The 13,306-nt window shown below is 44.4% G+C and overlaps 1 protein-coding gene across 1 annotated transcript in view; it reads right to left on the bottom strand.

Moving 5' to 3' along the window:
• Positions 1–2,268: 2,268 nt before the first annotated feature.
• Positions 2,269–13,306, bottom strand: part of dnah7 (dynein, axonemal, heavy chain 7) — a 55,479-nt gene continuing 44,441 nt past the window's right edge. The window contains exons 55-68 of the mRNA XM_079506725.1: positions 12,830–12,956; positions 11,615–11,809; positions 10,694–10,786; positions 10,394–10,570; positions 9,464–9,625; positions 8,243–8,447; positions 7,355–7,512; positions 6,537–6,722; positions 6,124–6,261; positions 5,415–5,645; positions 4,428–4,580; positions 4,034–4,211; positions 3,351–3,454; positions 2,269–2,564 (exon numbers count right to left, since the gene is read on the bottom strand). Coding sequence (XP_079362851.1) covers positions 2,358–2,564; positions 3,351–3,454; positions 4,034–4,211; positions 4,428–4,580; positions 5,415–5,645; positions 6,124–6,261; positions 6,537–6,722; positions 7,355–7,512; positions 8,243–8,447; positions 9,464–9,625; positions 10,394–10,570; positions 10,694–10,786; positions 11,615–11,809; positions 12,830–12,956 — 2,314 coding nt within the window. The 3' untranslated portion in view covers positions 2,269–2,357. The remainder of the gene's footprint in view (positions 2,565–3,350; positions 3,455–4,033; positions 4,212–4,427; positions 4,581–5,414; positions 5,646–6,123; positions 6,262–6,536; positions 6,723–7,354; positions 7,513–8,242; positions 8,448–9,463; positions 9,626–10,393; positions 10,571–10,693; positions 10,787–11,614; positions 11,810–12,829; positions 12,957–13,306) is intronic.

Genomic DNA, 13,306 nt, shown 5'->3' with positions numbered 1-13,306 from the left:
CCAGAACACACCTAGCCCATGGCCTCGGACGGCATACTATAGCATGCCGTTTTTCATCATTTTTGAGGATTTGAAAAAAAGATAAAAATCACTCCGAGACCATGGACTATAGCCCATGGTCTCGGAGAGATTTTCGTCATTTTTTAAAATCCTCGTTTTTCATCATTTATAGCCCATGGCCTCGGACGGCATACTATAGCATGCCGTTTTTAAACATTTTTGAGGATTTGAAAAAAAGACGAAAATCACTCCGAGACCATGGACTATAGCCCATGGTCTCGGAGAGATTTTCGTCATTTTTTCAAATCCTCCTTTTTCATCATTTATAGCCCATGGCCTCGGACGGCATACTATAGCATGCCGTTTTTCATCATTTTTGAGGATTTGAAAAAAAGACGAAAATGACTCCGAGACCATGGGCTATAGCCCATGGTCTCGGAGTGACCAGAACACACCTAGCCCATGGCCTCGGACGGCATACTATAGCATGCCGTTTTTCATCATTTTTGAGGATTTGAAAAAAAGATGAAAATCTCTCCGAGACCATGGACTATAGCCCATGGTCTCGGAGAGATTTTCGTCATTTTTTAAAATCCTCGTTTTTCATCATTTATAGCCCATGGCCTCGGACGGCATACTATAGCATGCCGTTTTTAAACATTTTTGAGGATTTGAAAAAAAGACGAAAATCACTCCGAGACCATGGACTATAGCCCATGGTCTCGGAGAGATTTTCGTCATTTTTTCAAATCCTCCTTTTTCATCATTTATAGCCCATGGCCTCGGACGGCATACTATAGCATGCCGTTTTTCATCATTTTTGAGGATTTGAAAAAAAGACGAAAATCACTCCGAGACCATGGACTATAGCCCATGGTCTCGGAGTGATTTTCGTCTTTTTTTCAAATCCTCGTTTTTCATCATTTATAGCCCATGGCCTCGGTATATAGTATGGCTATAGTATGCCGTCCGAGGCCATGGGCTATAGCCCATGGTCTCGGAGTGATTTTCGTATTTTTTTCAAATGCTCAAAAATGATGAAAAACAGCATGCTATAGTATGCCGGCTGAGGCCATGGGCTGAACTTGAACCCACGACCTGTGGCTCACATAGACAGCAGCTTATCACAGAGTGCCACCATGCTCTCTGAGAATCTCCTCAACTTTCCATCTCTTTCCAGTTCTCTTCTGGATGTTATTCTCCAAAAAATGCTGCAGAGTGAAAGTAGGAGGAACTCAGCTGGATTTGAACTCACAACCTCTGGCTCACATGGACGTCATCTTAACAAGGGTGCCACTGAGCTCTCAGTGATTTTTAGGTTGTAAGTTGTTCTTCTTGGTGTCACTTTTCAAATGGGGCCTTGGGATCATGTACAGAGCATTTGAATGGTGCTTTTAAGTGTTATCGTGGATGTTAATCAGATAATACAGAGGAGAAACCATGACAGGACACAGACAGCCTCCCCATTGGTGGATGTGATCCTGGCAGCCAGCCCAGGTGTGTTCTGGTCCTGTTGATTGAGCTGGGAAGGACCTATAAACCTTCAAGGTTTATAGGTCCTGCTCTGCTCAATCAACAGGACCAGAACACACACTCGTTACATTTCTTCCAGTTTATTATACTCGTCGTCACGCTACTAGTCCTACATACTTACACCTAGAAACCCCATTCAAACCTACTTAGGTTCATCTTACGGTGGACGTGTTTGCCTGAAAAGGAATCTTTGAAATGTTTCATAGTTTTAGCAATAAAGACAACCTTGAACCTTGAACCTTGAAATAGTGCTTTCAAATTTGAGAAATTCAGAATGGGGCTCAATGGCAGACCTAAAAAAACACTTTCACCTAGAAACTCCATTCACACTTTTTATAATTCAGCTTACTGTGGAGACACATGCTGGAACTTTTTACTTTGAAATGTTTTATAGTTTCTGAGTTATTTAACTTAAACGCCCAATGCATTCTCAATGGCAATAGCACAAACTTTGGCATGCTACTAGTAGTCCTACATACTTACACCTAGAAACCCCATTCAAGCCTTGAATGTATGTATGTATGTATGTATGATTGATTGAAAATTGTATTCAGTTTATAGAATGGGTACATTTCAGTCAATAAAAAAACTGCTATGAGGATAAAACCATAAAAAGCACTAAGACTTGTTTACATCAGGGTTCTCCATTTTCAATTCATCAGAATATTTAAAGACATTTAAAAAGGGGGGGAAACGTGTACAGTATGAAATGTATGGGTCCAATGCCTATCAAAGTAAACAGGATGAGTATTTATTTTCTTAAAAAACATGAACCCAGATATTTACTCAAGACCTTTACCATTTTCTTTTCAGAACAAACAAGGCTAAGAGTTGAGTTGGCATAGCAATGCCACTCCTCGTCTGATCCAGTGCTCCGCTGGCATGTCAGAGTTGAGCGTCATGGCAATGACATAGTTGGTGGAGTGGCCAGTGGTGGAAAGGGTGCCTCGCCGCTCGCTGGTCTTATAGACGGGCGCCACATAGCTCATCCTCTGGGGGACGTCCCGCCGTTTCAAAGGCTTCAGCCACATCTGGAACGAGAGAGAGGGGACAGCAGGCTGTTAGGGAGGAGGTGTCGTGACAAGGTCAAATGACACAATATCACTTTTTGTGGATTGCCATTGCTACAATTTGACGTGTGTGTGTATTCATTTTTATATTGCTTGGATAAAAGGAAAACCATGTTTATGTTGTGTTTATATTGCATTTAAATGTTCAAATTTTAATTAACATTTGAACTGGAATTAAATTCAATCAATTTTCCATTTACTTTTAGTGTGGTCTTAGAATGCCCAAGTCCATGTAAGTATTTGAAAATGACGAATGCGAATTGGATTATTTCATTTTAATTTACACTTTTACTCAAACAGAAAATCATACTGCTATTGTGGAATTACATTTTACATTCTTATTTTAACATAGTCTACTAAAGGTTTCAATACACAGGAGAATAACAATTCATAAGACAAGCAACAATGTGCAAATGACAATATGGAATATATGCGAGATGTGTGACTATAGGGACTTTTAATGCTTAATTTATAGATTGGCTATTTCCGACACCGTCATACAAGTGAGTATACATCAGACTTAAGGCTGCAGATTGATGCTCTGTTTACACAATGCCGTATCTCTTTTATTATATTTTAACACTTGCTTTGGCAATGAAAATGTTTCCAATAAGGATTCTTTGAATTAACTTGAAATGTGGCTGTATTTAGACATCGTTGTTGTCTGTCGGAAAACATCTCATCTGCATTTCAACTATTTATATTTCTTTGTGAATGAAGTGTTTCCCAGTGTGCAGGAGCTCTCACCACAGGCATGGTGTCGTGCAGCGCTTTAGGGTAGGACTCAGCCAGATGTCTGGCCTCTCTGTCCCAACGAGCACCATCCAGGAAAAGCCCTCGAATGTATACACCTGCAGCACGCACACGCACACGCACACACACACACACACACACACACACACACACACACACACACACACACACACACACACACACACACAGTAAGAAAAGAGGGCACACATACACATTTACAAATACAATGTACGTATGGTACTACGTCCAAATACATTAACACATGTAAATGCATATTACTCTCCAAAGGCTCAATGTCATAGAGACACTCTCTGGTGGTAGGGAATTCATAGTCTGATTATAATAGTCAAAATCTTAATCTAGTCTAATCTACAGTTGATTTTGTCGCAGCTTGTCGATCTGCTATTTTCTGCATGTAACACCCAAGCACAACCAAACATACAATTACTTTCTTTTAGTTCTACTGGATCTCTTTTCCAGTAGTCCCTCCATAACATTTTAGTCTACTGTTTATTTGTTGACTAAATTGAAAATACATTTAGCCTTAATTGTAGTCATCATAACCTAGTTATTATTTCGTTTTCGTCAGTGTAGTCGACGGACATTTTTCGTCATGGTTTTAGTCGACGAAACTAACACTGACTCCAACTCCTCCCTCCAAGCCCTGGTGTCCTTACCGTCCTCTGGGGGCTGCTGGTACTCGGTGTCCTCCAGCACCTGGAAGTCGAAGCCCAGCAGGTCAATGGGGATGGTGTGCTTCCTGGCGTAGTTCTGCTGGCTGCCTGTCAGGAAGGCTTGCGTGAAGAAGAAGCCGGATATCCAGAAGACGGCTGGCATGCCCCCTTCGTACCAGTCCTGATCACACAACACATGGGAGGGGTAGCAGGGCTGTCACCACCGTGAAACTTTAGTTGACCATTAATTGTCATAAAAATGATTGATTTGGGCATTTAACATTGGAATTTATGAAATAAATACAAATCTTTTCTATTTGCCTTTTTCATTTTAGGATATAGGATTGAAGGTTTCCACCTGGCAGCGAGGAAATTATGCTGCAGCAGGAGGGTTTACCTGCAGGAAGTTGAGGCGCTCCAGGAAGTCATTGACGTAGCTGCCCAGGGGCTTGAGGCTGGGGTAGGACTTCTTCATCCACATGCATGGGATACGGCCCTGTAGGATGCTGTTCACCACCTCTTCTAGCTCTGCAGACATCACAACCAAGCCCTATCGCACAAGCACACGCGCACATACACACACACAATTTCAACACAGTACAGTAAGAAAAGCAGGCACATATACAAATGCAAAGTACGTACATCCACAGACACATTAATCTGAGTTCCCAGAGGTTTTCGCCAGCGGGTGAGACAGATATTACTCTCCAAAAGCTCAATGTTATAGAGACACTAGGTATGACATTCATAGTCAGATTATGCTAGTCTATTACCAAAATTGCCCCCCATTTTCTCATGAAAATGGGCAGTGTAGGGGACGTCCAGGCTACACAAGCCACAAGGGTAAAGTTCCTGCCCCACAGCCACGCTAGCGTACCTTTATTAGGCCTGTCACAATTTTACATAATCGTCTAATTACAATTATTTGACATAATCCTAATTAATTTTGCATAATCGTCAAAATAAAAAAGCTGAAATAGCTGATATACAAGCTTGTACTGTAGATCAGCTAATTGTATAAAAGCATAAAATTATTAAATATGTATCCTAATAATTCCTAATAATAATAAGTTATTTGTCATGCCCTGTGCAATGTTTTATTGATTCATGTTCCAATATTCGAAGCCAAAAACACAATTAAATCGCAATTATTTGTATGACAACTAATCGTCAACTAATTGTTTTTTGACAGCCCTAACCTTGATGGCCTGCTGAATGTTGATGCAGGACTCTAACCTTGATGGCCTGCTGAATGTTGATGCAGGACTCTAACCTTGATGGCCTGCTGAATGTTGATACAGGACTCTAACCTTGATGGCCTGCTGAATGTTGATGCAGGACTCTAACCTTGATGGCCTGCTGAATGTTGATGCAGGACTCTAACCTTGATGGCCTGCTGAATGTTGATGCAGGACTCTCGGACGGTACGCAGCAGGTTGTTGAAGCGGCCCATCTCCTGCACCAGCACTGTGTTCATGCTCTGGTTGTAGCTGGTGGGGAAACGCAGCATCGCCACCTCCAGGTCGAAGTCGGCGGGCAACTTGCTCAGAATGTCGGCCGCCACCTCGAACACCATGTCATCCGCTGACCTGGTGTCAGAGCCAGAAGAACGGGACTGACCAGAAAAATAAGGACAGCGAGAGAAAAGATGATGGTTGAGGATGAATGGCAGGAACCATGGTTCAGGTTAGGTTGGTTCCTAATTCCTTTCTTCCCCCGAAAAAAATACAAAACAAAACATAATCTGTTAAATCTGTTTTTGAATTGTCTGAATGGCCGGTTTAGCGGTCCAGGCACCTTGGCAGGTAATTCAGCATGACAGTGTGTCGCGGGTTTGAGTCCTGATCCCAACGAACTTTGCTGTGTGTCTTCCCCCCATCTCTCTCCCTGTTTCCTGTCTACCTACTGTGATCTATCAATAAAAGGCCCCAAAAATATCTTTTAAAAAAAAGAAGAGAAGGCTTAGCGTCACACTGTCTTTATCTGCCATATCGTTGCTTACATTAAATGTTCTTGTTCATGTGTGTGTTACAGTAGTAGTTGGTGACCTAGCTCCTGGGTGCTGTGCAGTCCTCGGCAGTATGGCTGTTTACCTGTGTGAGTAGGATGCTGTTGAACAGCAGCTGCGTCTCTGCTTGGTCCTTGGTGATGTCGGCGTTGGCATTCATGCCGAAAATCTCAGGAGACGGGCTATGTGGCAACGACTTGGTGTATTCAATATAGTTGTTGTACTGCGGGAGAGAACACAGGTAAAACCAGAGGGGTGGTTAGCGGTGGGGATGGAGAATAGGGGACGGAGGGAGAGGGGAAACATTCAGAGTAATAAGGCTAGATTGATGACATTGATAACGATGGCTATGTTACGTAAATGTGAGTTCATGAATAAAATACATTTGATTTTTCTTTTCTGTGCATGTGAAAGGAGAAAAATACAGGATAGAAACAGGTCAAATAACCATTTTAGAACCAGTTAGAACATTAGCAAAAGTCTAGTACAGATACTTACATCGCCCTCAGGAGGTGAGTAATAGATCCCACTGGGGTCAAACTTGTAGTCGGAGTCCTGGAGTATTTTGGGGGTGTAGAAGATGGCGAGGATGGTGTGCAGTGTCCGTCTGTCCCAGTCGTCCGTCACACGCCCTCCGTAGTTGCACTCTCCCGTCATGTAGCGGAGGGCGTCAAAAGGCACTTCCTGTCGGGGCAGGAAGTCATAGACTCATCATTACACCCATGGCATCCACAAAGCCTTGTGTTTGAGCACTCTGTCTCTCATGTGTTCAAGAGAATGAAGTGACATCATCACAACTATTTAAAAAAAAAAGTGGGTAAAATACAAGCTCCATCATTGCAGATTCAAGAAATGTGGGAAGATCAGCAACTGAACTGGCGGAACTGATGGAAATTCATTCAATGTCAATACATTTAAAAAGATATGATTGAAGGTTTTTGTGTGTGTGCGTGCGTGCGTGCGTGCGTGCGTGCGTGCGTGCGCGGGGGTGCGTGCTTGCGTGTGTGCATGCGTGCATGTGTACCATTTTCCCCACAAGAAAATTGTTGATTCCCATGGAGAAAACTGTAAACTTTCCTCATACTGTATATCACACAAGGCTGTGATTCCATCATAGGAAGATAGAAGTCAAGTCATGGACACCATTATGGAAATGTATTCCTGATTTCCCTGCAAATGTTTGTGCGTGTGTGTGAGTGCATGTGTGTACCGTACCGACACCGTACCGTACTGTACCGTACCGTACGCGTGTCAATCGAGGAAACATCACAATGTATTAGTAGCCTGGTAGTTGTGTGCATCACTCCCAACAATACCTTGTACTGTTCCAGAAACATGCGAAGCTGCTGGACAGAGATACGCAGGTCAGTCTCATTGAACTCGTAGGCGATGTTCCAGCCCAGAGGACCAAACTTCTTCCTCTCCTGGGTCAGAGCGTGAAAGAAACACAGGCCGTATAGCAGCTTCTTGAACACTGCCTGAGGAGTGCACGCACACACACACACACACACACACACACACACACACACACACACACACACACACACACACACACACACACACACACACACACACACACACACACACACACACACACACACACACACACACACACACACACAGTGAATGTGTGCAAACACACATACGTTTCCTAGCTGCTAGCTACAATGTATGGAATGAGTACAAAATAAATGTACTCTTATGTACTTGTACTTGTACACAAGTCGTAACAATACAGATACCGTGAACTATATAGCCCTGCATTGGGATTGGGGAACCAATGCAAATGTTGCGTGCGTGGGAGCGGGTGGTCTTAAAATACAGAGATTTGGGGATGATGCGGAACTAAATGGCATGGGAGCGGCGGTCAGAAATCGCCTCTGTCGGGTGTAAACCTCATACAGTGTCCAAAACTGTTACAATTCAGGATTCAAATTCAAAAGAACAGAAGTAGCAGTAACATTTTAGAGTATTTAGCATTTAGAGTTTGTAGATCTGCCACTTTTGATGCTTTTGTTTCGTGTGACGCTGTAGTATGATAAAAAGTTAAAATATGGAGATAAGAGGTTTCTGCCGGACAGCAACTACATTTACCATGGGCGGTCAGAAATTAAACCAATGCAGGCGCGAGCGGCAATGGTCAGACACCCAGTGGGTACAGGAGGACTGACAGAACATTCCTGCAGGCCTCTACAGTAACACACTAACCGGTTTGCTGCAGTTACCGAAGAACTCAGGGTCGGAGATGGGGTCCATGAGGAAGGAGCGTGCAATGTTGGCTCTGAGGCCCTTGGGGGCCTCGTTGGTCATCTTGACCCCGTTCTGGAGCACGGACACAGGGAAGGTGGGAGACGGGTAGCTGGTCAGCCACAGTCTGAAGTCTGGATGGGTGGTGTCTGGGTTCAGCTCCTGCTCAAAGACACACAGCATTCTCAGTGTTCATTTAAAAATGTGTAACTCAGGCCTGGGCCGTGGCTCAGCGGTTCAGGTACCTTGGCCGGTAGCCCGAATCTGGCAGTGTGCCGCGGGTTCGACTCCCGATCCCGGCGGCCTTTACTGCATGTCACTCCCCCATCTCTCTCCCCCATTTCCTGTCAGCTTACTGTTTGTCCCTCGATAAAAAATATAAAATAAAGGTGAAAGCCACAAAAAATAAAAAAATAAAGTGTAACTTCTTTTTAGGCCCGCTGGCCTAGCGGTCCAGGCACATGCCACATATAGGCTCTGGCCAGACAGCGTGTCGCGTGTTCCGAGTCCCATTCATGACGACCTTTTCTGCTCTCCCCGACTCTCTCTCCTTCTTTCCTGTCCGTCTTCACTTGTGACTATCAATAAAGGCAGAAAAGCCAAAAAGAAAATCTTTAAAAAAACAAAAAGTGTAACTCAGAGAGTGTGCAATGGCTCAGTGTTTCTACCACATTGTACTTCTTAATTCTTTCTCTGCGAGGTACGAATATATTCGTACCTCGCAGTTTACCCCTTTACCCCCGTTTACCTCTGTTCAAAGCAGGATTTCCAAACCTCCATAAGTCGGAAATCTAAGAGAGCTGTCCTTGGTGATCTTCAGCCATCCAAAGTTCGGATGTCATTTGTGACTTTGTACCGCATCGCTCCCGACATGTAAACGTTTCTGGTGACAGGTAAACAGTGTGCGCTAATGCTAATGATAGCAAATGGTTGCAGTGAGTGTTTGCATGGGGCTGCAGGGGGGAGGAAACAGATCCTGTTAAAGTGGACGCAGGTGGTGGCACAGCTTAACTACAATTATGCTAACAGCTAGCAGCAAAAAAATAGTTAATGTATGTAGTAGTATAGGCACAAATGAGAGATGTTCATCAGAGTAAATAAATGCTACACAGTAAAGTCTTCTTTTGTACAAAGAATTGTACAAACGGTACAGTGTATGTGTGTAAATGTTTTCAGACCTCACAGACTCGCTCTAGAGTGGGCATCCAGGAGGTGGCCAGATGGCAGTTCTGCAGGACCACCCAGGTGCCCTCTTTGATGCCTGTCTCGATCAACTTCATAGCAATAGGGCCCTGGCCTTGCCCCAGCGAGAGGGAGGTCAGCTTGGTACCAGTGAAGCCCTGGGGAACGCACGCACACGCAGCCGCACACGCAGCGCCCCACACACACACACACACACACACACACACACACACACACACACACACACACACACACACACACACACACACACACACACACACACACACACACACACACACACACACACACACACACACACACACACACACACACACACACACACACACACACACACACACACACACACACACACACACACACACACACACACACACACACACACACGTTTTTCGACAGAGTAGATTAACCTTCCATTGTTTTTCAGCTTTGATTATAATATGCTATTATTAATACCGATACCTATTGAAGCATGCAGATGGAGCTTTTTTTTTTAGGACTAAAGGCTTGGCGTTAAGTGCTGGCTTTGATTTTGATATGCTTGTTCATACTATGTACTTTAGGAAGGAGAATACCAGCACCCACGGAATAGGCACTTTATTGTTTCATCTTTAAATAGGAAGGGTATGCTGCACAAGCAGCAACACAACAATTGTGAGGAAAGTGTTGTAGTACTATGTACTTCCCATGCTAAACACATGGTAATACAAAAAATGGTCTAACCTTCTATAATAGTACGTTTCCAAACATTCCACACCTTGGAAATCCTGGCTGTTGAGGTTTAAATCTGGTTTTCATGGATCCCACACACAGTAATTTCAAGCACAATGAATGTCCTTTATCATCACTCCAGTCTTGTTGATGCTTTAACCAAGGCCATTTTGACAGGGTACAGATGCCAGTACTACCTGCTCGTCTCCGAACTTGAGCAGAGCGGCCATGGGGTCCGAGCCAGGGGACAGGATGAAGATAAGTGGGCCGCAGCAGTGACTGTCACCAAAGGCCTTGCTCAGGTTGAACGGGGGCGTCTCGATGAAGGGTCGTCCCAGACTGTCAGAGACAAACTCCTGCACCATGGGAATGATCTGGTGGGCATACAGTAGAGTACGATGTATGAGTACGATCTTCTTGGTAAACATGTTGATGCTTGAGCCTGCGTGCGTGCGTGCGTGCGTGCGTCCATGCGGAGCACAGCAAAGCAACCTGACCTTATCTGGTCTGAGACAGCGGATCACCAACATCTTTTGGAATTGGCCCAGCTTCTCCTGCCACTCATCTGGAAACGGTGTGTGGTGCGGGTTCTGAGGATGCACACATACACTACAGTTAATATAATGGTGTCATGGATGTGGAGATTACCACCCCTGTGTTCTGGTCTGGGGCCAGTTGCAGCACCTCACACTAAGTTCAAACTTAGCCTAGTTATAGCTTAAATGGCTTTTAAGTCAAGACTTATGCATTACTAAATAACTAAATAACTAGGCTAAGTTTGAACTTAGTGTGAGGTGCTGCAACTGGCTCCAGGTCTCTACATCCTCTGCTCTCGTGCAGTAATATTTGACTTCCCACACATTTGTAACAATGCATTTTCTAAACTTTTCCATAACATTTACAGAAGAATTTTACCACATTTCCAGGTCTATAAAAGCAATCATACGGTGCAATAATGAGGCTTTTACACCAGTGTGCTATAAAAGCCCCAAGAGAGACTGGAGCGAAGATGTCACATGCCAAAAACAGATCTACAAACTAACAACACGTTAGACTTATTGTTTGTCATGTGACATCCCATAGCCGAGGCCACACGTATTTCACATATTTTTCATTTATCTTCATGAACAAAATCAATAGCCAAAAACATTGTATATCCAAACATTTTCCAAAACATTTGACTAATTTCAAACCTTTTACAGGCCTGTCTTCTTTCTCATTTTTTCCTCATCTAAACATATTTCAAGGAATGCCATGACTTTGGGAACCCTATTACTACCCTATTACTATTACTTATTATTTATTCTTGTCTGCAAGCTACACCAAGCAACAAGTATAAGCTCAACACATGTGCCACTCAATAGACACATGACTGGGAGCAGCCAGTCAGATAGGTGGACAGGACACTGGACACTCACTGGGCTGTCGTACACCCTCTTCCATTCATCTTTGAGACGAGCCATGTCAGACCGCAGGCCCCCAAAGCGTTCCATGTCATCCAGACGACAGAGCTCGTCCCAGGACTTCTTGGGCAGCCAGGTGCAGGGGTTGGAGTGAGGGTTGTGCAGGCCCACGCCACCTGTCAGCAGAAAGCGCCACTCTCCTTCCTCCACCTGGACCAGTAAGGTTAACCACTTAAGCCTGACACCGTCCTACAGCTGATCTACAAGCTCACAATGCAGCGCGAGACGACACATTGTGAGTTTGTAGTAGCCTGGCTAATAAGCCAGACTAATATCACACAACACTGTCGCGGTATATTAGTCTGGGCTGGCTCCACTTGGATTTCATTTCCCGGGGGGCGGGTTCAAACATTTTCTCTTTGACGCAATTGGTCAGAGCTACTGTCAGTCAAAGGTCTCAAGCATTGAACGTCACTGTACCAAAGCCCGCCCATATTGCATACCGTGTCCCGATTGGCCCGACCTGTTCTCGGTTGTAGGAAAGAGGCGTGCTACTGAGCCTCGCCAGACCCTAATCCGCTGGCAGGCAATTTTTTTTTTGCCAACGGCTGATTCGGTCTGGTTTATTAACCAGGCTAAGTTTGTAGATCGGCTATCTTCGCTGTGCAACACTGATATGCAATGTGTATAAAGGCCTAAGCTATTTTTCACCTATAATGACATGCCCAAAATAGGGACACAGCGGTTAATGAGGTTAAAAGTCAAAGCACTGGATTACATCAACAAATTAAGTAGTCTCTCCAGGTCGTCCTCGGATGAGCCCTGTGGCGGCATCTCCATTAATTTCAATCTGCCATACACCTGTATTTATACATCTCCATTCATTTCAATCTGCCATACACCTGTATTTTCCGTCCTTGCATGTAAGTTTGGGACACCCTTGTGATTGATGTGTGCTGCCTGCCTCCCATAGACACCAGGAGCTCCTAGCCAGCAAACGTATGCCGGCTAGGAGCTCCTGGTCTGTGTCAGTGACCGGCCAGCCTCATTCTCCAATCTCCTGGCTGTTTACCTGACTTTTTCTCAGGCAAAATCCAATTAAGCCTGTGGTTTGACACAAATGTCAGAGATGCTGTGTGTGTGTGTGTGTGTGTGTGTGTGTGTGTGTGTGTGTGTGTGTGTGTGTGTGTGTGTGTGCGTGCGTGCGTGCGTGCGTGCGTGCGTGCCTACCAGTTTGTTGTACATGAGCAGATTAACGTTGAGGCAGAAAGAGAAAAGCAGCTTGTCCTTCTCAAACAGCGAGCGGCACACGTTGACATACAGCGAGTACGTGAAGTGGTCCTTGAGTATCCTGAGCCTGCAGGACACACACACACACACACACACACACACACACACACACACACACACACACACACACACACACACACACACACACACACACACACACACACACACACACACACACACACACACACACACACACACAAACAGCTGCTTAATGTCTCTGCTTTGCGCTTAACCTTTCTTAGATAAACAAAAGGCTTGTTTAGTGTGAGGAAGTCAAATGTAACTGTGTAACCTCTAATTTAGGATTCCCTCTTTAGTCAGAATGCCTGCCGAAATGGTTAATCTCACCGAGTTTTATCAGATTTCTGACATTGATTGCAGACAGAAAACAACAACAACAACAAAAATTATCAAGTC

Source organism: Electrona antarctica, assembly GCF_951216825.1.
Source record: "Electrona antarctica genome assembly, chromosome: 7".
Classification (NCBI taxonomy): domain Eukaryota; kingdom Metazoa; phylum Chordata; class Actinopteri; order Myctophiformes; family Myctophidae; genus Electrona; species Electrona antarctica.
The sequence above is the reverse complement of the archived record's forward strand: the minus strand, read 5'-3'. Positions and strand labels throughout refer to the sequence as shown.